This window comes from Azolla caroliniana, unplaced genomic scaffold (assembly GCF_043228905.1).
Source record: "Azolla caroliniana isolate FFs.n. ecotype wild unplaced genomic scaffold, voAzoCaro1.0.p SCAF_3, whole genome shotgun sequence".
NCBI lineage: Eukaryota > Viridiplantae > Streptophyta > Polypodiopsida > Salviniales > Salviniaceae > Azolla > Azolla caroliniana.
In genome coordinates, this window is record NW_028230438.1 from 19,678,693 (window position 1) to 19,703,300 (window position 24,608).

The 24,608-nt window shown below is 35.9% G+C and overlaps 1 protein-coding gene and 2 long non-coding RNA genes across 3 annotated transcripts; 1 reads left to right on the top strand and 2 right to left on the bottom strand.

Annotated features, from left to right (window-relative positions):
• Positions 1-532: 532 nt before the first annotated feature.
• On the bottom strand, positions 533-2,139 carry LOC147866425 (putative methyltransferase At1g29790). The gene has a single exon (XM_087316871.1). The coding sequence runs from the start codon at positions 1,991-1,993 to the stop codon at positions 644-646; it is 1,350 nt and encodes a 449-aa protein (XP_087172997.1). The 5' UTR covers positions 1,994-2,139; the 3' UTR covers positions 533-643.
• A 12,265-nt stretch (positions 2,140-14,404) lies between these two features.
• On the top strand, positions 14,405-15,083 carry LOC147866426 (uncharacterized). Its single transcript, XR_015529492.1, has 2 exons — positions 14,405-14,577; positions 14,741-15,083. It is a non-coding gene; the product is annotated as an uncharacterized LOC147866426 (long non-coding RNA).
• An 8,538-nt stretch (positions 15,084-23,621) lies between these two features.
• On the bottom strand, positions 23,622-24,602 carry LOC147866427 (uncharacterized). Its single transcript, XR_015529493.1, has 2 exons — positions 24,123-24,602; positions 23,622-23,920 (listed from the first exon to the last, which is right to left on the bottom strand). It is a non-coding gene; the product is annotated as an uncharacterized LOC147866427 (long non-coding RNA).
• Positions 24,603-24,608: the final 6 nt, after the last annotated feature.

Below are 24,608 nucleotides of genomic sequence, written 5' to 3' on the forward strand. Positions count from 1 at the left end.
TATATCACATCTAGAAGGCTAGGTGCTCTCTCATTTTCTATCAACTTAAAACATCATCAGTTGAATTAGTTTCAAATATTTGTTTAGACATAGTTCATACTTTGATGGGTCAGTGGGATGGTATAGTTGGAGATTATGATGCTAAAATTGCTCAATGACATGAGTTTCTTATCGTCTAGACAACTACTCTATTCACAACATCCAATTATGGCACTCCTTATTGACATTTTCAACCTACGAAATGGTTGTTTCCCCTGTTAATCACTTAGAGTTTAAAATCTTGTTAAATGTTTACACTAATGACAGGATATCTTCTTTAATAATAATAATACTCATGTTAGAGCTTAGTTACATGTTATAATAATTAAATATACCATAACATGCTAGAATATATGGAATGACATTATAACCGTTGACATATTCAAGCATCAATCATAGTCACAAACATTAATGTGGCACATTTGACAAACATGATTGAATAAATGTTTAGAGCATTAACTTAGCATGTCAGCAGAAATTTGATAATGTTAACTAAGAAAATGTTGATGTTTAAAAATATACTAAAAATGTTGAACGTTATACATAATACATAACCCTAAAGAATGAATGGAAGAAAACATTCACTTTGGGTTTGCTTCAAAACTTAGAAAGGGCGAGGTGGTTTCTCCAAAATAGCAGAAAAGAACATCTCATTCTTCTCGAGCTTATCAGTCTTACGCACCACCACCCACTTCAGCTTCTTGTAGTTTAGTTGCAAGAACATATAGAGATAGTCATTGAGGTCTTCTGAATTGCAAAAGAAGCGATCAATCCAAAGAAGACCCCCAGGATGAAGGACACGATCCCAATCAAAAATGATAAAATCAAGAAATTGTAAGTCGATCCATCCATCGAAGAGGAGATTGGTGTGAATGAGGTCGAGTGTGTTGTCAAAAAAAGGGAGGCGTTGGTTAAGAGAGATATAGAGAGGGATGAGGCCACGAAGAGCAATGAACTCATTAAATGGGGCACCAAGGTTGAGTGTGGAAGTAACAATGGTCACATTGTGTTCATACATGCGAGCTGCAAATGTACCTACACTAACACTATAATCGAGTCCAATGCGAATTTCTCCAAGTGGCTTGAGAGCAAGGACATCAACGATGAGGAATTCAGGAGACTCCCCACTATAATCAAGATTAGAGTCATCTATAACCATCCAACGAGGGCTCTCATGGGATTCAAGGTCAAAGCATGAGGTACATTTTGAGAAACCCTTTTGTGTTGCATTGACAAGGCACTTGAAGCTTCGACAAGTGTACTTACTCCACCGGATGTTTTGGTCATCAGGTATGTCCCAAAGAGAGTGAGGCAAGGGTGTGGGTCTTCGATAGTATTTGGGGCTAAGGGCTAGGCATCGTCGACGTGGCAAAGGGTCACAACCATGTACCATCAAACGTTGTCCGAGTGGCCAATCATCTTTGCACATGTCACCCACATCATAATCCATGTACTCTTCAAGCTCTACTTTCATAGACACACAAGCATGCCCAATAGCACCAAGTGTTGCATAAGCCCCCATAAAGTTCTTCCTCTTATGCCTATTCTGCTTGAGCTTAAGATACTTTTTAATCTCCTCTGTCTTAAAGAAGCTAACTAAGGGTTGGGATGAGTCCACATCATCGTTGTCATCATCATTATCGCCACTCTCTCCATCACCACCAATTCTAAAAGTGGGAACAAATTTAGTGACCAAGAAACTCTTCACTAAATCCAAGGCCATTATAGATTCAGAATAAATGATAGTATCTTTCTTCTCTAATTTTTCTTGGCCCATTCTATGGGTCATTTTAGATTGGATCTCCTCGATCTTTTCCACCATCACGAACACTTCATCGCTCACTTCATGCTTGGGTGTGAGACCACTCAATTTGTATAGGCTCATTGCACTAATCACCACCACAATGGTGGTCACACCCATTAATATAACTAGATTCCTCTTAAGGTCCACCATTGGTTTTGCCTACTGAAACAATCTTAATTAAGTGTGATTTGGCATTGAAGAGATAATTATTGGAGTGATTAGAAGGGATCATAAGGACACTAGTTTTAGGTGAAAGAACAAAGACAACTTTTGTGAAATCCTTTCATAGATCCAATAAACTCATCAACTGTGCTATTGAACGTGGCATGTCCCTTTATTACTATTCATAAATATTATTAGGAGAGAAGAATAAAGAAACACTATAAGTTAAAAAAAATGACTTTGTATGTATATAGGTATTTTTCCTTTATTATTATTGTAGCACTATATTGATTTGTAAAGTGTCGATGTTTTGAGATCTCGTGTCTTGTGCAATCCATCATGTGCTCAAAATGTTTATTGGCTTGTTGCTCACTATGCTTTTGCGCCAATGGTTAGCATAAACGGCCAAACCAATCACACATGATTGTAGTTAAGAGGTAAATTTAGTTTTAAATGTCGGAGACCTTTCGAGAATGATAGGTAAAAGAAGAAAAAAACTCAATGCAAGGATGAATGCACAAATTGAGAAATGGGAAAATAATATATAGTAACTTGACGCATTGAAAACGAGTTGTATGCGTCTACAGATATGAAGGGGGATATGATTGTACACAATTGAGCGTGACAATGAATTAAACAATCTTTGATGAGTATCTAGGCCAAAGGCTTAGTTAATAGCCACACACTCCCACATTAAGGGCATACCAACATCTCTTGTCCATAAAGAAAAACAAACCTCAACACATGAAATATTTGGTGAATCATCTCAATATAATCACCGTGCTAGTGATTTCTTTTTTGTAATCCCTTAATTTCCATTTGATTTTAACACTTTTCAATCCGTTGCACTAGAGTCAAAGGCATACATAAATGGTAAAAGATTATTCATCCTTTCATGTGCATGTATGGGCTAGATATTTAATTCAAAAGTACCTAAATTTAGGCTCTTGGAAGATATAGATCATGTGCAATATGCATGTCTATATGTATATAAAATTTCATGGCCTTCTAGAATTTGTAACATGAGTTCTCAAAATTTTAAACGAATAATGGCAATATATTTGTGAAACATAGTTAATCATTTCAATGTGCAATTTACATTTGTTTTGTGCATGATCATGCCAATGTTTCTCATTGAAAAGTTTTAAGTGGTTTCATGTTATAAATACAGAATTTTGCCCTTTTTTCATGATTCACTCTATTTGGTATTTTTGGAATACCCAACCCATGAAAACCCAAAGAAGTAAGTAGGCCTATGATGCCATCCGTATCCAATGTAATTTGAATGCCAAATCCTTCGAAATTTATCAATGAATGAGATTCATTAGATAGTCTAAAGTAGTAGAACGTATACTATGAAAGTTCACATATAATTATTCATCGATTACCACTCAAAAGTATTTAGGAATGCCATTTATGTTGTGTATGTTTCAATCAATGTTTGCAATGTCCCTAGTCCTTAGGCTTCATGTTAGGAGGAAGTGAATGTGATATGCTACAACTAGATTTTTCATTCTCAATTGGAGAATGATGAGTGCACCTTTGGTACCTTATCTATTTTCGCACCCCCATTTTCTAATATCACTAGTAGTACATTCCATATGGATATTTCCCATGCCCTAAGAACTTGTTTTGCACCTTTTTAGTGTTTAATGATGTGATTACAACAATTTGTATTGTGACACGTGCAAATGTAGTAAGAATTACTATAAATAGCACTAAGTATAATTAATGTAATCAACACTAAGCATGAGATGTAGAATGGTTGCAATGGAAGGGTTTACAATGTAAGGTCCTCTTAATGTCTAGATAAGTGATCATGGGTTTATCAATAGAACCCAATTACTTATAGCAATATGGACAATATAGAGATAATTATGATAGTTTGGCTCATACACAGGTCATGGATGGATGGATCATGAGCCAACCTTGGAAGTAACATTTGAAGAAAGGTCACTATTGAGAAGCTCATTGTGGATGAAATAAGTTTGATTTATATATGTTGAATAAAATGTACAATCACATATTTGAAAGTAAACATAAGATGTAAAAAAGAAAATCATAAAAAAATCCTCCATTGATATTAAAAGAGTCCACGATTACAATGAATATTGCATGAGAATGTGGTTGCATCAAGTTTTAGACCTGATTTTAGAATACATTTGGTTCAACATTGGACAACCATATATCCATTGGTTTATTCCAAACCCTTTTATCATTGCATTCCAAGATGCAATGTCCCTTGCAGGCTACACAACATTTTGCATATAAGTCGACCAAATTGCATCCAACAAAAATATCTTTTTCATATCCTTTCAGAAGGATTTCAATATGTATTTTTTACCTTCATTGAGAGCATAAATGCTACTACATACTTTTAAGACAACAACATATATGCCATAGTCCACATGTATCTTTTCTAAATACAATTTTTCGATACATTTTCCTACACGTGAGCTATATCCACAAACTAAGAGTCCAATAATTAGTGCATTCCATGAGATGCCATCATGTTTAGACTTATAAAAAACCATGCATGCATCTAGAAGATACTTGCATTTGGTATACATGTCAACCAGCATACTAGCAATAAACCTATCATTCTCATATCCTGCCAATAAGATCTGGATATGTATCTTTTGTCCAATAATTGACTTCAAATTGCCACAAGCTCTCACTATACATGTCAATGTGATGACATCAGGAAATAAAGCATCTAATTGAATCTGTGTAAAACAATGTAGCACTTTGTTATCTGGCCCAAACTCGGCATATCCTAAAAGCAATGTGTTCCACAAGACTAGATCTTGATTTGGCAATGAATCAACAAATCTCGTGCCTCTTCTGAAATCTCCATGTGTAATTTTCGTCCTTTTGGCAAGGTTTTCAAGGTGATGCAAGATTTTAGGACGCTTGCATATATGACAGAATTTGGAGGAACATTGTCCACTATCATTTCATCCATAAATTTCATGTAGTTTTTCGTAAACTTGATCCATTTAGTTCTCTTATATCAAAGTTTTTTATTATACAACTAAGATATAGTAAACCTTATCGGAAATAAAATATAAATTACACATATATTAGAGAATTAGAAGTGTCATGCCATGTATATACATGCTCTAAACAAGAAAAAGTGTATAAAGACCTCATATCAAAGAGGTGGAGATCATCATGTGAGAGATAAAATAGTGATATTGTATTCAACAATTAATACAAACTAATTTATATCTATTCCACGTTAAGATCATCCTCTATATTATTTTTCTCTATCTATGTTAAAACCTTTCTATTCAAATATAACTAACAATATTGAATGAGAAGACATTAATCCGCGTGCTTGCCAAAAAGACCATGTCCCAATTGTTTTACATGCAATGAAAACACTACCTTTAAGGTTATTTTACTCACTTCGTGAGGTGGGGGCGGGACTCAACACCCACTTTTGGTCTTAAGGAGCACTTGAGTGTTGATCCAAGCAGAAGACATTGTTAGGTGGGGAGTTTGGTTGGGGTAGCAAATATGTTAAAAGATAATGCACGTGTCTTAAGATGAGCTCAAGGAGAACAAAATTTTCAATTCAAATACAAACTATGACAACATGAATGATCTATCCTTTAGTCTTTCACAATTTGAAGCAAGAGGTGTTAGAATAGTTACCACAAGGATAACTAGCTTGTGGCAACCAAGAGAATCATGAAAAACACCATAGGTTCCAAAGATTTTGCATATTTATTGGGATGCTCCTTCACTTAAGAGTGACAACTATATCCCTTCATTTGGTTCTAAGTAGGAAAATTTCCCAAGCTAACATTGCTCCTAATTAACAATTGATAGGATGATCAATCATTAATCGAGGGACAAAAGTAATTAATTCCTACCTCATTGATGAATTGGGAGTTGTATGGTAGTTAAAGCATTAGATGGCTAACTATGCTTAAGAAATTGTACGTTGGGCCTAATTAAATCCTAGGAGTATTTTTGTAACTTTTGTCAAAAATAAAGGGTATCCTAGTGAATATATCAAAGATATAGCCTTTGTTAAAGAATATGCAATGATTTAATTTTCATCAATGGCCCAAGTTTATGGCTTTATATGTAGATAAAACAATAAAGTGCCCATAGAACATATGCTTTGGAAAGGCTTCTAAGAAATCAACGCATGTTGATGTCACATATTCATCGAGTATCAAAATCAACTATCTTCTAAATTTCCAATAGTAAAAGGATTTTATTACAAATATGCGTGGAAAGTCAAAGAAAATGAATTGTAAATCATTGCACTTTGCAACTATTATCCATCCCCATGATACTCATTGCACTATTTGTTTTCGAAGATATAATATGATGATCCTCGAAAAATGATCCTCCTTTCATCATGAAAGGATAACATAGATGATCAACCCATGACATGCTAACTTGGGTGAATTGCACAAGTAGGTACACAATTGACTATAAAATAAATTATCTTCATTTTCTAGGGCCTTTAAAATATATAAATTTTTTGTACGTGCATCATGGAAATCAATACATGAATAAACATTTCTTTATACTTAAATATCGAACTCATCATGTAAGATATTCGTCAAAAGTATTTGTAATTAATTAGTTACCATGCATATATGTATGTTTGAAACATTTTTTGAGAAACACACTTATATGTAAGAGGACATACAATCATACCGTGAGAGTTTTTGCCACTCAAACCTAAGGGAAATTTCCATTGGCCCATGTATGTATAGGTTCGATTCACAACATGCGAACTAGATCCCATTCTCAAATATTGGACTCATTTTCGGTAGGCTTACACCTTCAGGCAAAAATAACCATGTTAGTACAACGTGGGATACCTTGCTTCACTATCCATTATTTATTTCGGAATAATACGCCTTGATGTGGATTATTTTCTTGTAGCATTTCAATGGTCATCCCTTTAGGCATGTGTTTTGGCAGTTTGATGAGGGAGAATGACAATTGGTGCTAGCCACGTGGCATCTCTCACAAATTGGATGAAGCAAACTTGGAGCAACTTGTCAATTTCCTTTTGTAAAATCACCATGTAGTTCAAGCCATCCATAATGACATTGTTGAATTGTCCTTCGGCTAGAGTTTATGTCAATACCATAATTTGCGGTCTAATTAACACTGCATATTCTAGTAGGACCAAACAAATATATCCTTGCGATCATCCACCAAGTCGACCATCTCCCAATGGAAAGGAGAAGGTAATACCTTTGCAAAATTGTCTAGTTGCAACATGCCATCTATGTCCAAATAATCTCCTCAAGCTAGATTTCATCCAAAACAGGGGCATATTAGTGGGATTAGTGAAGTAGAGATAGTGTGTGGCCTACAACATGGTTGACCAACACTAAGGGTTAGTGAAGTATGATCTTGAGTGTGTTGTTGCATTGCAACACTAAGACATGTTTCAAAGTAATGGATACCGAACCTTCCATGAGGGCTAGTGACATTGCATGGTTCGCCATTAAATCTTGTGAGGCCATGCTAACTAACCTCATTGTAGTAGACGATAAGCCGTTTTTGTCGTCTTTTAACTCCACATTTCTGCATTCTTCCATGGTGAAAACCAATTTCACCTTTTCATATTCTTGATGTTTACATTGGAAACTCGTTATTGATCTTGTGAATTGATTAACTCTTGCTATTTCAAAGCTTTGTTTGTGTGATTTTATTGTTGTGTGGTGACATGCACCAAGTCAACCATGCAAGCTCTGATTAAATTTTTAGAGTTGGCCTCATCCCCTTGTAATCAATTAGTTACTTGTTTTGGTTGGGGGGGCACTCGAATTGAGCAAGAGGTGAGGGTTGGATTTCTTATACCAAAGATGATGACAATGATGTTAGGAAGTATATGGCTACAAGCTTGCATTTTAGGGTTCGAGTCCATTGGTCAAGGAGTGGTTGCCAATCCCAACAATACGAATTATATACGTGCATGAAATGAATCTCATTGTAATCATAATCCTAGTCTAAGTCATGGTAGGGACAATTTTCTTCTTACTATTGGTTTGCAATAAGAGACATGGTAGGAACAAACATATTTCACAATCATAATCATGGTGTAGGGCTCAATACTAGTGACATCCACTACTATCATAAATGTGGTATGGCACACAAGACTATGGTTTCCTATTTTATTTTTTCCAACAATGGTTTATATTATGTCTAAAGCTATTTACATGATACTTCAACATAGATGTTTACCTTTTCAACCGCTCTTAGACTGCCATTGACATACATAACCCCCAAAGCAGTTGTCAGTGGAGGAAATACACAGAGAGGTGGTTGATACCTTCAACGTATACAACCATTAACCATCCAGAATACATTCTTCCTTTCCCATCTCTTCTTAAAAACCTCTTGCTTTCGAAAGCCTACATCTGAATCGCTTTGATAGCATCATATTCTCCTTTTAGTGTATGCACCAAGGTCAACCAAATCTCCTTGACTACATCCACAACATTCCATTGAATTTGTTGAAATATCCTTCGACATCTACTAGTCCACAAACCCCATAAGGTTATGGAACTAATCGCCTCCCAAAGCACCCCATTTTGTACTGAATTAATAGGCATACATGGCAACACTTCGTCAACATATCGAACTCTTGTATATAATGGAAAGTTAACCTTTTCTTTTCCATAATCTTGTACAATTTCCTATTTTATTTTATTTGTTGTCGTTGTCATAGTTAATCCCCCATTCTAATTGTGACTTCCTCCTAGGTGGTCATACTAGATAATGACTAGTTACTAGTTCCAGAAGGAGGATATTGGCCATAGTTTTGGCCAATAATTTACACTTGCGACACTCAACCATTGCATTTAGGAATGACAAAGAATGCATTAAATTTGTAACATATAGTAACTTGGTGGTAGAGTGATCAATGTTGAGACATTATGCATTGAATTGATTGGAAAATATGGAGATCTTGATCAATGAGACATGTTTGGTTTATCATATTCATGGTAAAATATGAATCATCTACATTTGGTTCATGTCGAGGACATGCCCCATCAATGCTTGATGGTTTTGTTTGAGACGCCAAGAAGAGTAGTTTGTAGGGGATTCCACAACACCAATAGAATGTGCTTTTAAGGAAGACCTTAAAAACAAGTGGGCAACATATGAGGAGTCAATGAAAGTAGATGGCAAAGGCATTGATCCCTTGTTGACTTGATAAATTTGTATTTGTAAAACGATTACGTATGCGGAAGCGTTATATGCGAACACTGCCGGCTCGACCAGACAACAGAAAACAGACAGTTATGTAAACACAAATTAGGAGAGAGAGAGAGAGAGAGAAGGAGAGAGCAGACACAAAAAACTTTCTATTACAAGAATAACACAATACTCAGTACATACAATGTGCTCATAGAGCACTTTTTTATACAAGCCCTGACGAGTGGGATGACACAAGTACTATATATACTTTAATGCTCATGAATGAGCCTGACACTGATTAGCCTATAATAGGCCTATTTACTAAAATAGGCATCTAGGCTATCTAATGACTTGTTGGATTCCATCCGACTCAACCAACCGATTTGGCATACCAACTTATTCGGCCTACCAGCCGATTCGGCTTTCAGCTTATTTGATCAATTCGGACCTAGTCAATCGGCCTTCATCTGATCCAGCTCTCGGCTTCTTCATCCGATTCGGCCCATGTTGAGCTTGTCACTCAACACTCCCCCTCAAGCTCAACTTGAGGTCCTGATGTGTCAGCTCCAACCGGTTCTAACCTCTAGCTTCTCCTGGCATCTTCACGCCTTGCTCGCGCTCCTCGTCCAGTCCGGTCCCGTGTCCCACGACCCTTCTGGTCCAATGCTTCTTGACCTGTCCAGTTCCGCGCACCTCGACCCCTACGATCGGCATGTATGCTCTGCAGGCCCTTATCAGCTCCCTTGTTGTTGCGGTATTGGCGTCCCTCGACCCATCGACTTCTCCATATCGACATCGGCTTCGGTTGTCTCCTTGTTTGCTTGGCCCTCATGTGATTCACCTCTTCCAAATCACTCTTCTCTACTGGATCATCTGTCTCCAATCTGTTACCACTCCCGGCTGAGTTGGTTGTTTCCAATTCGTCCACTTCCAGGGGACTGCAACTCGAAGAAGAACGACATATTCTCTCTTACGCAGACCACCATTCGGAATGATCTGAATCTAAACGCTAGCCCTCTGAGGCAGACCTGCGCCATTTCGTCCTCCTCGATGGTCATGTTGATGGAGGCGAGGGAGTCGTAGATCTCCTTGATCTGGGCAGTGTAGTCGACCACATACAAATCTTTCTACCGGACATTGCTGAGTTCATGTCTGAGCTGCAACTTCCTAGCCATTGTGCTCGTAGCGAAAATCCGTTTGAGATTCGCCTACGCATCTTCTAGCATCTTGGCATCCCAGACATAACTCAATAATTGGTCGCTCGCTACCTGTTCCCAAGCAGTATAGGACTCTGCTCACAAGATCCAAAGCAATACATGACTCTGCTCGCTACTTGTTCCCAAGCCGAAAAACCTTTGTGTGTCGACTCTGGTGCTGCATCATTTGCTCCTTCGATGTAACTCTAGTACCTGTGTCCAAGCAAGTATTGGTGCATCTCGTACGACCAAGATGCGTAGTTGCTCCTATCAAGTTTTTATGTCGGAAGTGAGCTTCCCATGCCTCTGTCCATGTTCTTGTCTTTTCTTCTCCGGAAGACGAAGGCTCGTCTCTATGCTTGTTCGTCGTCGGTTGCAAAGGATTCTTCTAACCCTCACGCTCTGATACCATGTAAAATGGTTACGTATGCGGAAGCGTTATGTGCGAACACAACCAGCTCGGCCGGACAACAGAAAACAAACAGTTAGGTAAACACAGATTAGGAGAGAGAGAGAGAGAGAGAGAGAGAGAGAGAGAGAGAGAGAGAGACTAAATGAGCAGACACAAAAAATCTTCTATTACAAGAATAATGTAGTACTCAGTACATACAATGTGCTCATAGAGCATTTTTTTATACAAGCCTTGATGAGTGGGCTGACACAAGTACTATCAATACTTTAATGCTCATGAATGAGCCTATAATAGGTCTATTTACTAAAATAGGCATCTAGGCTATCTAACGACCTGTGGGATTCCTGTTAGAAATATTGAGAATCGATTAGATAGGTATATAGAGTTACAACCACAATGATGGATATATGAAAACAAAACTTCTATTACATATGAGAGTAGCTCACAATGGTAGTTCACCCATGCGCTCACACATTAGAGCTTAGATGGGATCTGGACCAACTCACTACAAAGATTAGTGGGGACTGATGATCAATCCAACCATTGTGTAAGAAAGTGGATTATATTCTATTTTTGGTCTGACTATAACATTAAATGTGCAAGTCAGTTGATAGTAGTGGAGATATTCCTTTTCTGTCAACTGACTTGTCATTTAATATGACCCAACTCCCTAGATACAGGCTAGTGCTAGATAGTACTTATCTTGAAGTCAATGGCACATACTTCAAGACTTAAGTACATCGTAACTTGCCCACAAAATATTCTAGTTGACTTGATTAGCCAATCCTATTACCTATTTCACTCTTTCCTAAATCCATTGTGTCCTACGCATCTACGATTTCCTAGATTAACACCTTATCAACCCATATGGTCGAGTTGCACACTAGCCGCTCCTCATTTGGGGTGCTATCACGAAATGTGCACTCTAAGAGCACATATGGGGATAGATTTACAACTTGGGGCTGATCATTGATCATATTTAACAATTCCATCCGACTCGACCAACCAATTCGACTTTCGTCTAATTCAGCTAATTCGGACCTAGTCGAATCGGCCTTCGTCTAATCTGGCTCTCGGCTTCTTCACCTGATTCGGCTCATGTTGAGCTTGTCACTCAACACTATTAAACTACCTGGGGTTTCCTTGAGGGAAGAATCCATAGGAAGTCTTTCAGGACCATGGGCAATGGCTAGGTTGGAGCTTGTTGTGCCATGTGGTTGCTTGGTTGCTCAGTGATACGCTAAACTCAACTATTTAGGTTGAGTAATTGACAACCAAGCCCCATTCAAATAGATGGCTTACTTACCTTGTGATGTATTCCCTAGCACCATCCCTTATCCCAATACTTACCATTGGAGTAATACATGGTTTATTTCCAAATGGATTAATTGAGGAACTATAATTTGGATAACTTGCAATGACATTGGAATGGGTTAATGAAGCTTGCATGTACGACACAATGGATTTGGAGTCCATCTACTACAAATGACATCAAATGTGCTCACAATGTTGTTAGTTCTCTTGTTATTTGGCACAATGACCTAGTTGAAGTTGAACAATGGGTTAGAGGTGTTAGAAGAGGATCACAAAAGATGTTGATCCCCAAATTGTATGTTCAAAATCACCCAATGGTTCTCATTAATAAAGTAGTTGTGGTTGCTATTGTGGCTATGGGCATGTGTGATGATTGTTGTAGACAGTTGAAGTGGATCCTATGGTTGGACGACACCAGCTATACAATTTTGTTACATGGTTAGTGGTATCTCGTTTGTTATAAGAGAGGTCTTTGACTTCGATACTGACCTTGTGGAAACAACTTTGAGGGAGTGAGAATGTAAATTGAATCATCTTAAACTCAAGTGCTATGTTTAGCATGACAAGTCACCTCAATAATGTTGTAGTCCCAAATTCCCATAAACATAGAAGACAACTTAATACTCACGCATTCAAGTACTTAATTAGTGCTTATCTATGTGGAGAATGTTGGTATGGTAAATGAATGAACAATGTTGCCTTGGTGTTAAAAGAAAACCTCTCTTTTTTTTTGAAAGATTTTCTTCAATAGCATTACAAAACATCTGAAGACTACATTTTGAAGTTATCTGCCTAGAGGCTTACAATGTAGAATAAAAGACATTGTATGTACACCAAAACTTCTACATACAAAAACAACTTATAAAGAAGTGTTGAAACTTGATCTTGTACATTGCCATGGTGTACTGATATTCAAGAATGGGTCCATGGAAGTTGATAATTCCATTGAGGCCCTTGGTGTGACACTACAAAGAGGGGCAACTTTCTCCATAAGTGAAGAAGCTTCTTCCTTCTCTTATGAACATTTTCTGGAGAACCATGCATATTATCATACTGCCCACGGACAACTAACATCATTTCTCGCATATCTCGAGCAATACATCTGAAGGACCAAGATTTGTTGCATCATAAAGTCGACTACATCTACATTCCATAATACCCATAACATTACCATAGTCATTGTTTTCCAAACATGGACGGATCGCACCTACTTTTGAGGTTGCTGAAATGGACTAACTAATAACAGTCTTCTAGTGTGTACCAGCATGGCCTCGTGAACATCGTCTTCATCATACAACATCAAGCCGAAATGTAAAACTCCCCACACCACCGCTCCCATGAGAACAAGCAACCAACATTGATCGATAAGAATAAAGAAAGAACTTTATTCCATACTTGCTGAGCCATGGGACAAGACCAGAGGGCATGCTTGGTAGTCTCTTGATTGCATAGCAAAAACCACATTGCATGAGATTAGGTGCTACATTCCCTTTCAATGATTGGCCAATTGGTAATGTCGCGTGCACTAATTGCCATCTAAAGAGAATTTAAATTTAGTGGGCCCCTTGAAAGACCAAATCCATCTCTAATAGGTTTTCACCTGCAAAGTTGAAACACCCCAGTTAGTCCAATTTTTTGAGTTGTTGGTGCCATTACATTCCGAGACATCAGTAATGACCTTCCAAGTTTCACTTAATACTAAAAGAAGGGAACCTTTAAAAGGAAACTTCATGCACATGTGCATGTATTCTAACACCATGTTAGGCTTGTATTTTATTCCCTTTTAAGATGGGGACTAATGCCGCAACCATTTTAGGATTCAAGCCTTGTAGCATCACCTCTAACTTCTAATCATGGTTTAACGGTAGGGGTTACCTACTTTCTTATATGGTCAATGATCTATTATTGGTGGAAGGCACAACTACATGGAAATGCTACAATATTCTAAGGTAATGCAATGTTGATAACAATTTGATATACAATATAGAAATGTATGCAATCCCATAAACCTTGTAACCTAGAATTAAGGGATGAAGTTTTGAAGGCGACGTGCATCATGGACAAGAATTAATTCGTTTTTCTGCAGAACAAATATTGCACATGTATATTATTGAGTTTAATTATGAAAAAGTAGAAAAACTTTATTCGATGAATTATTGGTCTTGAAACAAACTTTGGTCAAGGTTTAAGAGAATTTTTAGGTGAGCGTTCGCAGGAATTAAAATCATTAGTGGCAATATAAGGTTTGAAATTTCAGACACTTAATATGCTCATGTGCACTATAGTATTTGTAGTGGGACAGGGCACCCCTAAAGGATTAAAAATCTAATCAAAATAATTTATCCTTTCTAGTTCCTTGTTGCTACTACTATATATATCATCATCATCTAAATGCTCTTACCATAATTCAAAGGTGCTTCCAGTTAGACACTTACAGAAGCCTTGCAACCTTCTCTTTAAAGGTAATAAATTAGCACACTTACATGCATAGTGACAACAATTGGCTATGTGTATGCAAGGTAACATTGGAAGAACTTAAATGATTAAGATGTTAGAAACAAAACAAACACAAAATGTTCTATGAGTGAATAGATTGGTTTAATAAAACATTGCATTTGCAAATAGGTAAACTAAACCATGTCTGGGAAGGGAAAGAGTGTAAAAGCGGCAGCTTCCGATGGACCCAAGAAACAAGGCAGCAATGTAAAGGCTCCAAAGGTAGGAGCAGAGGGTGGTCCACCTAAAGGTGTTACCCGTGGTGTTGCATCATCTGCTTCAAAGGCTGGAAATACTTCCTCGAAAAAATGAATGTTTCTATTATGTGATGTTTCTATAAATAAGTATATATTCTAAGATGTTTGCATTATGATCTTAATGATGTTTCCCCTAACAATAACATCGTTTACTATTTCAAGGACATTTACATTTAGTATTTTGATTTCCAAATATTAGTTCTTTTTTATCGCTACTTAATTGTCAAATTATATACGATGTGTCCAAAAATGGAAGAGGCTTTAAATTTTAGTGACATTGGACTAGGGAACTAGTTCTTTTGCTTGGAATCTAATTTGTTGATATCTTGCCTTTTAAAGGGACAATGTTATCACTTTCATTCATTGTATTAGGGACACATTCTTGTTTTCATTCATTATGTTGCGAAGAATGTGTTGATGAATGTTGTAAAGCCAAGCTATCATGAGCCTGCATGATCTCTATTAATAATGAACACAACATCATGCTCGAGTAGTTTGAGACCTAAACCGTTGTTTAACATTTACGAAGTTAAGCTTGAGCTTTGTCACTTAACACCATCATGTTTATGTTTAGAATTTTGATCTTTAGATGCTAGTAAGTTAATCTTTTGAATTACCTATCCATCTTAATTCTCTTATAGATAATTTTGTGGAAGTGTTTAAAGCCTCTTCTATAAATCTTAAGGAAGAGGTTTTGGAGATTGTGCTTTACCACGTAACCTCTTGGCACTTATTATTTCATATTTTTAAACAACATGAAGTATCTCATCTAATGCTTGCATGATCCAACACTTCAACAGAGAAGATGGCTCTCTTAATTGATCATCAATCAAATAATGATTTCAAATCCATTAAACGAGGGCTATCCTTCCTTGGAATTAAGAAAATCATAGCAAAGCTCACATATCAAAAGTTAAAACTCACCATTACATATCAAAAGTTAAAACTCACCATAAATATTTCTCCCTATTTATGTAAAATTATAATTTCTATGAGCTACTTCAATATTTCCATGTCTTGTTGACTCATCAACAACTATCCCTTGGTATGTGGCATACACTTATTTCCTCGACAATCCAACTATATGCAATGACTTTGTAGAAATAGTTTAGATTGCGATGTTGAGATTGTTTTTGTACAATTTCATGTAAAACCCGTGTTGATATAGTCATCAATACTCGGGAATCACTAGTTATGCTATTATTGATCTTTTGAATAAGGCTAATGTGAGAGTTATCATTTGTGATTCCATATTCGTGAATCATGATTATGGTATTATCATGATCTTTCGAATAACCTCATGCTACTCAATTGAATGATCCAATATTATTGTTCAAATCGGGACTTTGTGAGAGATATAATGGTCGCAATGTTACTCAAATATAAAAAATTATGATATAAACAACATCACATATTGAGGGTAAAACTACGGGATACGACATGGTTTAATTTATGAAACATGAGAAGGCTTGTGGAGCCAAAAACTATAATTTGGTCTTGGCATGTAAACTACTTTATGTTTAGATATGGAACTAAACATAAAAACAAGTATGCCCTCAATCAAAATATAGATTTTGTATTAACCTTTTAAGTGTCCTTAATAAGGAGATCTATAATAGTTTTTTTTTTCCAAAAAGAAGCTACTTTCCCATTAGTTAGGAGAGATTATTACAGAAAGACTATACAAGGTGGCTTATGCATAAATCGGGGAATCACCCTCCAACTGAGTTCAAGAATATGAGACTACGCACATATCCTTTTAAACTGACTACTTAATGTAAGTAGGTACCTACAGCTATAAACTAGTGTCTTGCATCACCACCGGCTAGTACAAGCCGGATCCTGTGGCCTACAACGAAGGGAGGGTGGGAGGTGAGTAGGAAACGACCAACGTATGCCATATATTAAATAGTTAATAGCTATTAAATTAGAGAACTAGATTAGAGTATATTAGCGATATAGTATTTTGGTAAGTTGCTTAATTAAGATAAATAATGTAAGGTTAACGTATCAGCTTTTTTATCGTGTGCAATTTTGGATGTTCTCAAAATGTTGACGATATAGTTGTTATTTTCATATATAGGAGGGCTATGTTTTTAACATTCCTCATAAGCTATCCTAATGTCATGGTTTGATTGTTGTAAACTTGTAAGCATTTATGTGATTAAATAAAATTGAGGACAAGGGAATTGCTGAAATTGAGGCTATTTGGTTTTACGAGGAAACATTCATTGGATTCTTCCTAAATTAAGATGAAGCTAAGTGGTATATACATGGCTCTATGAGGAAATATGATTAAGGTGCTAACATTAAGGTGAAGTCCTACTTTTGAAGTGCCTTCGTTACTCCCCACAATATTAATTATCCTTCACTTCAGTGTAGATTAAATACAAATCTCCTTTAGAGAAGTCATCACAAATGCAAGTGTCTAGAATCTAGATGTGTATACACACGTGGTTGCGTCGAATAAAAAATAGTTATATGTGCTAATAATAAAAATGGTTACTTGTGTATTATCCAATTCTCTCTCTTATAATTACATACTCATCCCTAGTAACAGTCCAAGTCATTGGCAACCTAGGGATGCTCATATATGACATATATATAGTTAATCACAAGGTTAGTGAATTCCTACAACCTCAGGTAAGGTTATGCATCTTTGCACATTAACAATTAACAATCATAATGAAGGACCACATATAAAATACCACTACCTTCATTGTCAATGTAACATATCAAGTTACTTTGGATATCATTAATGTAGATCATTCAAAGGTACGCAACATTGTGTACCATTTTCATCCACATAAACATGTGCCAAGACGCTACGTGTCCTTCGCATTGAATGCTTTGTAGGTTTTGAACCCAAAACCTCACAATTATTGTTAGTCCTTTGGAGGATGAGGGACTTGTATCAAGCACACAATACAACCTATTTTTCTCACTAGCTCATTAGAGTCAAAGTTATGCAGCACCATATTCATTAGATTAAGAATTACCATGGTTATAAACTAATAGTCTAACCCGTTGTTCTTTTATTGTGCTTAACGATAGGTGCAATATGCCTTTAGTATCCACCTTCTCTTCCCTAGCTACATAAGATCATTCTTCATCTTAACATGATTATATCTTTTATCTTCTATACCTTTGATTGACCTTTTTTTTTTGTTTGAGCTCCATGTGGATCTATCTGCCCACAATGATGTGTTGGCGAGGAGACCCCTACCACTTGTTGGTTCACATGCCTTCACATAAATATTAGGAACCTTCGATTAGGGTATGGATAATCCCATACATCTCGTATAGACTCCCATACATCTCATAAGTGCATGTATAGACTCCCATACATCTCGTTAGGCTTCTACTTTCTTGCATTCACACATCATAGGACATTTATTCCTTCCTTACTTCTTAGCGCTTGTTCCTATGATTCTACTTGATCCTATAGTTAACATTAGGCATATATTTGTGATTCCTAAACTCCCTACCCTTTCAATTAAGATCATGTGCTTTGGGTCTAGTCTAATATAGTATGCTTGGGTGGCCCAATACAAGTTAATTATAAGAGTTTGAGTCCCGCCTTTTGCTTCCAATTAAAACTTTGGGGGAATTCTTCTTATTATTGATTGTTTTTAAGTACTTAGTGAGTTTATAGTTGATAACATTGTTTCGGAAGGTATCCTCAAGTCCCAAGCAAATAACACTTGTATTACGAAGAGATACTCTTGCTTTCATTGATCCTTTCTTTTCAAATAGATAGCATCATACCCTGGTTTCATGCTCTTACTCCAAGTGGACATCATCCATTTCAAGTAAATGCAAAGTCCCAAGTGAATTACACTTGTATTAAGAGGAGATACTCTTGTTTTGGTCCATCCTTTCTTTTCAAGTAGATAACCTCGTACTATGGTTTTGTGCTCTTACTCCAAGTGGACATCGTCCACTTCAAGTAAATGCAAAGTCTCAAGTGAATTACACTTGTATTAAGAGGAGATACTCTTGCTTTGGTCCATCCTTTCTTTTCAAATAGATAGCCTCATAATATGGTTTCATGCTCTTACTCCAACTGGACAACATCCACTTCAAGTAAATGCAAAGTTCCAAGTAAATTACACTTGTATTAAGAGGAGATACTCTTGCTTTGGTCCATCCTTTCTTTTCAAGTAGATAGCCGCATACTATGGTTTCATGCTCTTACTCCAAGTGGACATCATCCACTTCATATAAATGTTATCCCTCCATGCGGACACTCTCATTCTCGATGTATGTTCACACTCTAAGTAGATGACATTGGCTTTGACTATATGCCTTCCCTCTCCAAGTGGATGCTTTATATACATTAACATTCTAACAACAAAAGTTGATTTAGGATATTATTGCACTATGTGGAACATTGATGCTTCTGAACATAGATAACTAAGACTTAACAAAGACTCTAAAAAAGATGGAAAAAAACATGAGAAACATTGCCCAGGAAAGTTAGTAGTCAAGACCTAATCTAGATGCAACAAATAGCATTAATGAGATTTGGGACATTCAAATGTATGGTTCCACGTGCCAATGATTTAGTGAAGAAATTGGATGCAAAGCAATCAAAGCGACAACAATGATGCAAAGCAATATACTCCCCAAAAACACAGTTTACTTCAATGACAATTGTGAAGACCTTATAAGTTTCCTAGTTGGCCATTTGAACTACCATCAATCATTCAAAGGTGAACATAGAAGAGGGATCATGCCACAAACAAATTTGCAAAAAAGAAGAAGAATTCAAGGTTTGCCTACTCTAAAAGGTTTGTCCTATGGTTGTGCCAAGGTTTAACCTAGGTATTGTAGAGTAATATCCAATAAATAGATAGTGTAAATAGATGCAATAAGGTGTCCCTTTATACGAAGGAACATTAGATATGAATGGATGTAACTATTCTAGATGTCAATTGGAATCTCCATTTTCGAAACTATATAGCATATTCAAGTCATGTGGTTTGTAATGTGACTTTTCGGCAAAAGACAAAGAAATACTTACCATTATTCATTGTGTCATTGTGTACAATTATGCCAAGCAATAAGCGATTAAATTTTTTATGATAATAGCAAATAAGTTTCTAGCAACAATGTATATAAAGGACCCTTGATGAGCTTATTTATCTCACTTTTGAGAACTGGACTTACCAAATGATAGCTCATTGAAGCCTAACAAATGAGAGATTCCATTACAAATGATAGTTCGTAACAACTTATTTGATGCTCTTTTATGAACAAATTAATGGAAGAAAGAGCTAGAATTTCTTTCTTTTACTCATATTTTTTACCTATTTTGTTTCGTTTTTATTTCAATTTGTTCTCTTGCTTCATGTGCTTAAAATCTTATTGGCAAACCTTGGGTGGACTTATTTGCTTTCCATAGAAGTGTTTGGTGGGTTGAGCTTGCTCCCTAAGGATTCACAAATTTCATACACATCTAGGTTTTTATTTGTTGTCTACATTTATGGCATTGCTTATTTCAGTCCAATTTTGTACTTCCATTTTTCATGCAACTAGTTCCAACTTATCCACCGTGTGCAAAAGTGACATGCATTAAATCTAATGGAATACACCCATAAGTCTTCCCATTGTAGCTAGTTTTACTTTTTAACCCATCAACAAGAAGTTAACAAAACAATGAAATTGCTTTTGAACAATGATAAATTTTTAAGAGGATGTTTGTTGACAACCCTATGTGTTGATCGACAAATGTGCTTTTCCTCAAGTATGGGTTTGCTTCTCTTTCATGTTATTCAATGTGTGTTTTTTGGTCTGGAACTTCTTCGATTTGAATTACTTAAGAATGTCAACAAAGTGGTTTACAACATTACAACATTGAAAGTTACTCATCTTTCTAATAGAGAGATTCAGAGAAACCTTTATTCTCTATGATTGCTTGCATGCTAAGGAGAAAAACATCAATCCTATGGGGATAGATTTTACTTGTTCCAATCATCTAATTTTAAAGTTGATGAAGGAATACAAGAGAAATGCTTCAACAATTACGTAACTCTTGATTGATCTCAACATGCACACAATAAAAATAGAGATTGGCACAAATATTTGTCCACTAGTTGGGATATGTCAATGATATCCTAGTTAGTAGTTACTAGTGACAATTCATTATTGTTATAGCACCAAAATACATTATCTAGATGCTAGTTGACTTGATGGAAAAAAAAGTCATTTATCACAAATAGATGTATCACATTTCGAAATGATGACTGTTATAAAAGCAACATTCTATATGAATTCCTTTTAATGTTGAATAAACTCATGTACATCATTCCAGCAAGCAAATTTAATTATTGCACATATGTATCTCATAAATAACAAGACATTATGTACCAAGCGAATCAGACATTATTTTTGAAGTGTAAAGTAAATTATTTGCAAAGAATAATTGTTACGGGTGTCTTTCACTATACATCTTGAATTATGACATGAAACTAACTCATTAATTAGAGTAAAAAGTTTCAATGAATTAAATACATGTGAAATACTATTGTAATGCAGACACAAAGAAGACTCGTATTTTTCTTCTCTTGTGATTGGGGCTCGTGGCATAATTGATGAATGTGATATTATATAGCATCAATCAAGCAAGGATTTAGTGACACATCCTATTTTAGTAACCTTACATCATATGGCTACATATAAAGTGTTGATACTTTCCATTGGTAAAATCTTCTATAATTGTAAAGCACAAGCATTAGCAAATGATCACTTTATGTTTTTAGGAGCCTTATGCAACATCAACAAGATTATGCAATTGTCGGAATTGTTTTCTATAGTCCCAACTTTGAAGATCAATATTCATAGCTTTTGTTGTGTGTACATGGAGAATTTTGGAGGATATTGGTTGCACCGAGGTAAATAGTGCAATACGATGTGATGCGCCCTTGTTTAGGTTACTGTATCAAGAGAGATATGTCTAATGTGAAGCTCCTAGATTGGATTTTGAGACAAAATGCCAACATATGTATCTACAAGCACAATCAATTCATGTGAGATATAAAGTGATCCAATCAAAGATTATTCATATGGTATTTTATTATTTACTGTTGTTGCCATGGTCTAAAAGAACTATTGAAATGTTAGCAACCTAAATGCAATGAAAACGAGAGAGAAAGTTGGAGGCCATACTTGGGTGGCATGGAGTCATATTTGTAATTCAAAAAGACTTGTTCGCATAACATTATTAAATCTATATGGACATATAGTGCCTCCTAAAATTCTATATTTTTTCTTAAGGTTTGATTTGCAAAACCACCATCATGAACAAAATTTATCACTTTCTTTATTGACAGTGAAGATATCAAGCATAGAAAGACAAAGATTGCAACCTCTCAATGGGATCATGGTAAGTAATGGTAGTCAAATTAAATGTTCAAACTCAATGATAAATCGCCTTTTTTTGAACAATGATAAATTTTTATGAGGATGTTTGTCAACAAAAGCTATACATATTGATAAACAAACATGCTTTTTCTCAAGAATGGGCTTAATTCTCTTTCATGTTATTCAATGTGCATTTTTTTTCTCTTTAACTTTTTCAAATAAATTACTTTAAGAATATCAACGAAGTGGTTTACAACATTACAATGTTGAAAGTTACTCATCTTTCTTTGGCACAATGTGGAGCCCCAAATGAGCATTCCTCACTATCTCTCGCGGCTTGCCTTGTGACTTTGGTATGGTTACCATGTGCATACCATAAATACAAAAAGATACCAAGACCGAGTAAGTCCATTCCATTAATGTTAACAAAATACAAAGTGTTTGCAATCAATGACAAGACAAGTTCCAAACAATTATAAACAACAATCTCTACTGTTAATAATTTCAATCTTCACTCCTCTTTTAAGTTCCGTCATCAATCTCTATTGCACACCCCAACCATTACACAAATTCCACCATTCAACCAAGTCTTAAATAGTTGCATCGGTTTGCATTGTCCTCCACCTCTAATTGCCTAAACACAACACCTACAATCATAATTACATAAGAGGATTGGGAGGCTCAAGAGCATGCCTTGCAAGCACAACCATAATATATTGATATATGTTGATAACGTTGTACTACATACTGACCCTCTAGAGACTACAAAGACATCGAGATACTTTATTGTCATTTTTTACACAAATTTTTTCAGTTTTCTGTTAGCATTGATAACACTAAATTGATGGTGTTTAACACTACTGAAGTATGGGTAACAAAATCAATACTAGAATTCCTACACATACCTAGGTTGCAACCTTCACAAGGTCTCGATTCTCCTTATGGAAGGCCTTTTGTGCCTGAATTTCTGGTGGATATGCAGCCCTTGAAAGATAATATGCACATATATAATTTTAAGAAGCACAAACAAAATGGTGGTTATTTAATAGACTAGTGGTGTTATACTCTTCTTTTAAGGGTTAGAAACATGGGAACCCAACATTTGTAACGAGATTGGAGATATTTGGAGAGACCTTTTTACTGTCAATGATTGCTTGCATGTTAAGGAGCAACACATTGATCCTATGGGGATAGTTTTTACTGTGCGTCAATCATCTAGTTTTAAAGCTGATGAAAGAACACAAGCAAAATGCTTTAACAATTCCGTGACTCCTGATTGATCTCAACGTGCGCACAATAAAAACAGAGATTTGCACACAAACATACAAGTTGCAAGAGGAATGAATCGTTCACTTACCTCGCCAACTCAAGATTGGACAAATATTACATAACTTCATCATGCATATATAGATTGGAGATAAGACATGTCATTCATCCTCACAGCATAGAGAGTGATTTAAAATTTTACAAACCAAAGTGTTAAGGTAAATATGTCCATGAGAATGAAACGAGTGTTTATCATATAAAGACTTGTTACAACACACTGAGAAAACTCTTCTCTTAACAAGAAATAGACGCTCCACGATACATATCTGCCACCATCCAATCCATAAAGAGACATTGATTGAATGTTGTCAATGCCCGATCACCAATGTCCAACAAATATTAACTGGAACCTTTGAACAAACTAAAAACACACAATAACCATCCGAATCATTTCTATACCATGACCGCTATAATTTAGATAACTCTCTAATCAAATTACCACTACATATAAGAAGAATTTATTTCAGGTAAGACACAACAGGAACGGGAGAAATGAAGAAGCCAACATACAAATCAGCATAAAAGAATCCATTGAAATTACAATCACAAAGTTTTAAATTGACCTCATTTTAAAGGAACCCATGACTCGATGAAATTTGCAAGAAGGTCATTCCCTCGATTCTCATGCATCACAATGAATTGGTGTCTCTGATTTCAAAAAAGCAAAAAATGTCAACACAACATCAACAAAAAAATTCATGTTATTATCTATCTAAATAAATTCTACTAGCAGATGGTCAACAAATTTCATTCCATTCGGTCAATACAATGAAGAAAACTCCATTATCTCCATTGAATCATGCAGTTGGATTAGATTTTGCAGGTATAAACAAATTCTGATACATAAAACACTCTGGCATGCATGCATGTTTTTGTATGCCTTTCATTTGTCACATACTTTTGCATTGACTGCCTAAATTTGGCTTCATCATATTCATCAATGCATTGATCGATACATTTGCAAAAACATTGCATTTAAATAATAAGACAGTGATTTTCTACTTACAAACAAAGGTGGGTGATGAGCATATGTGCATGTCCATTTGTGC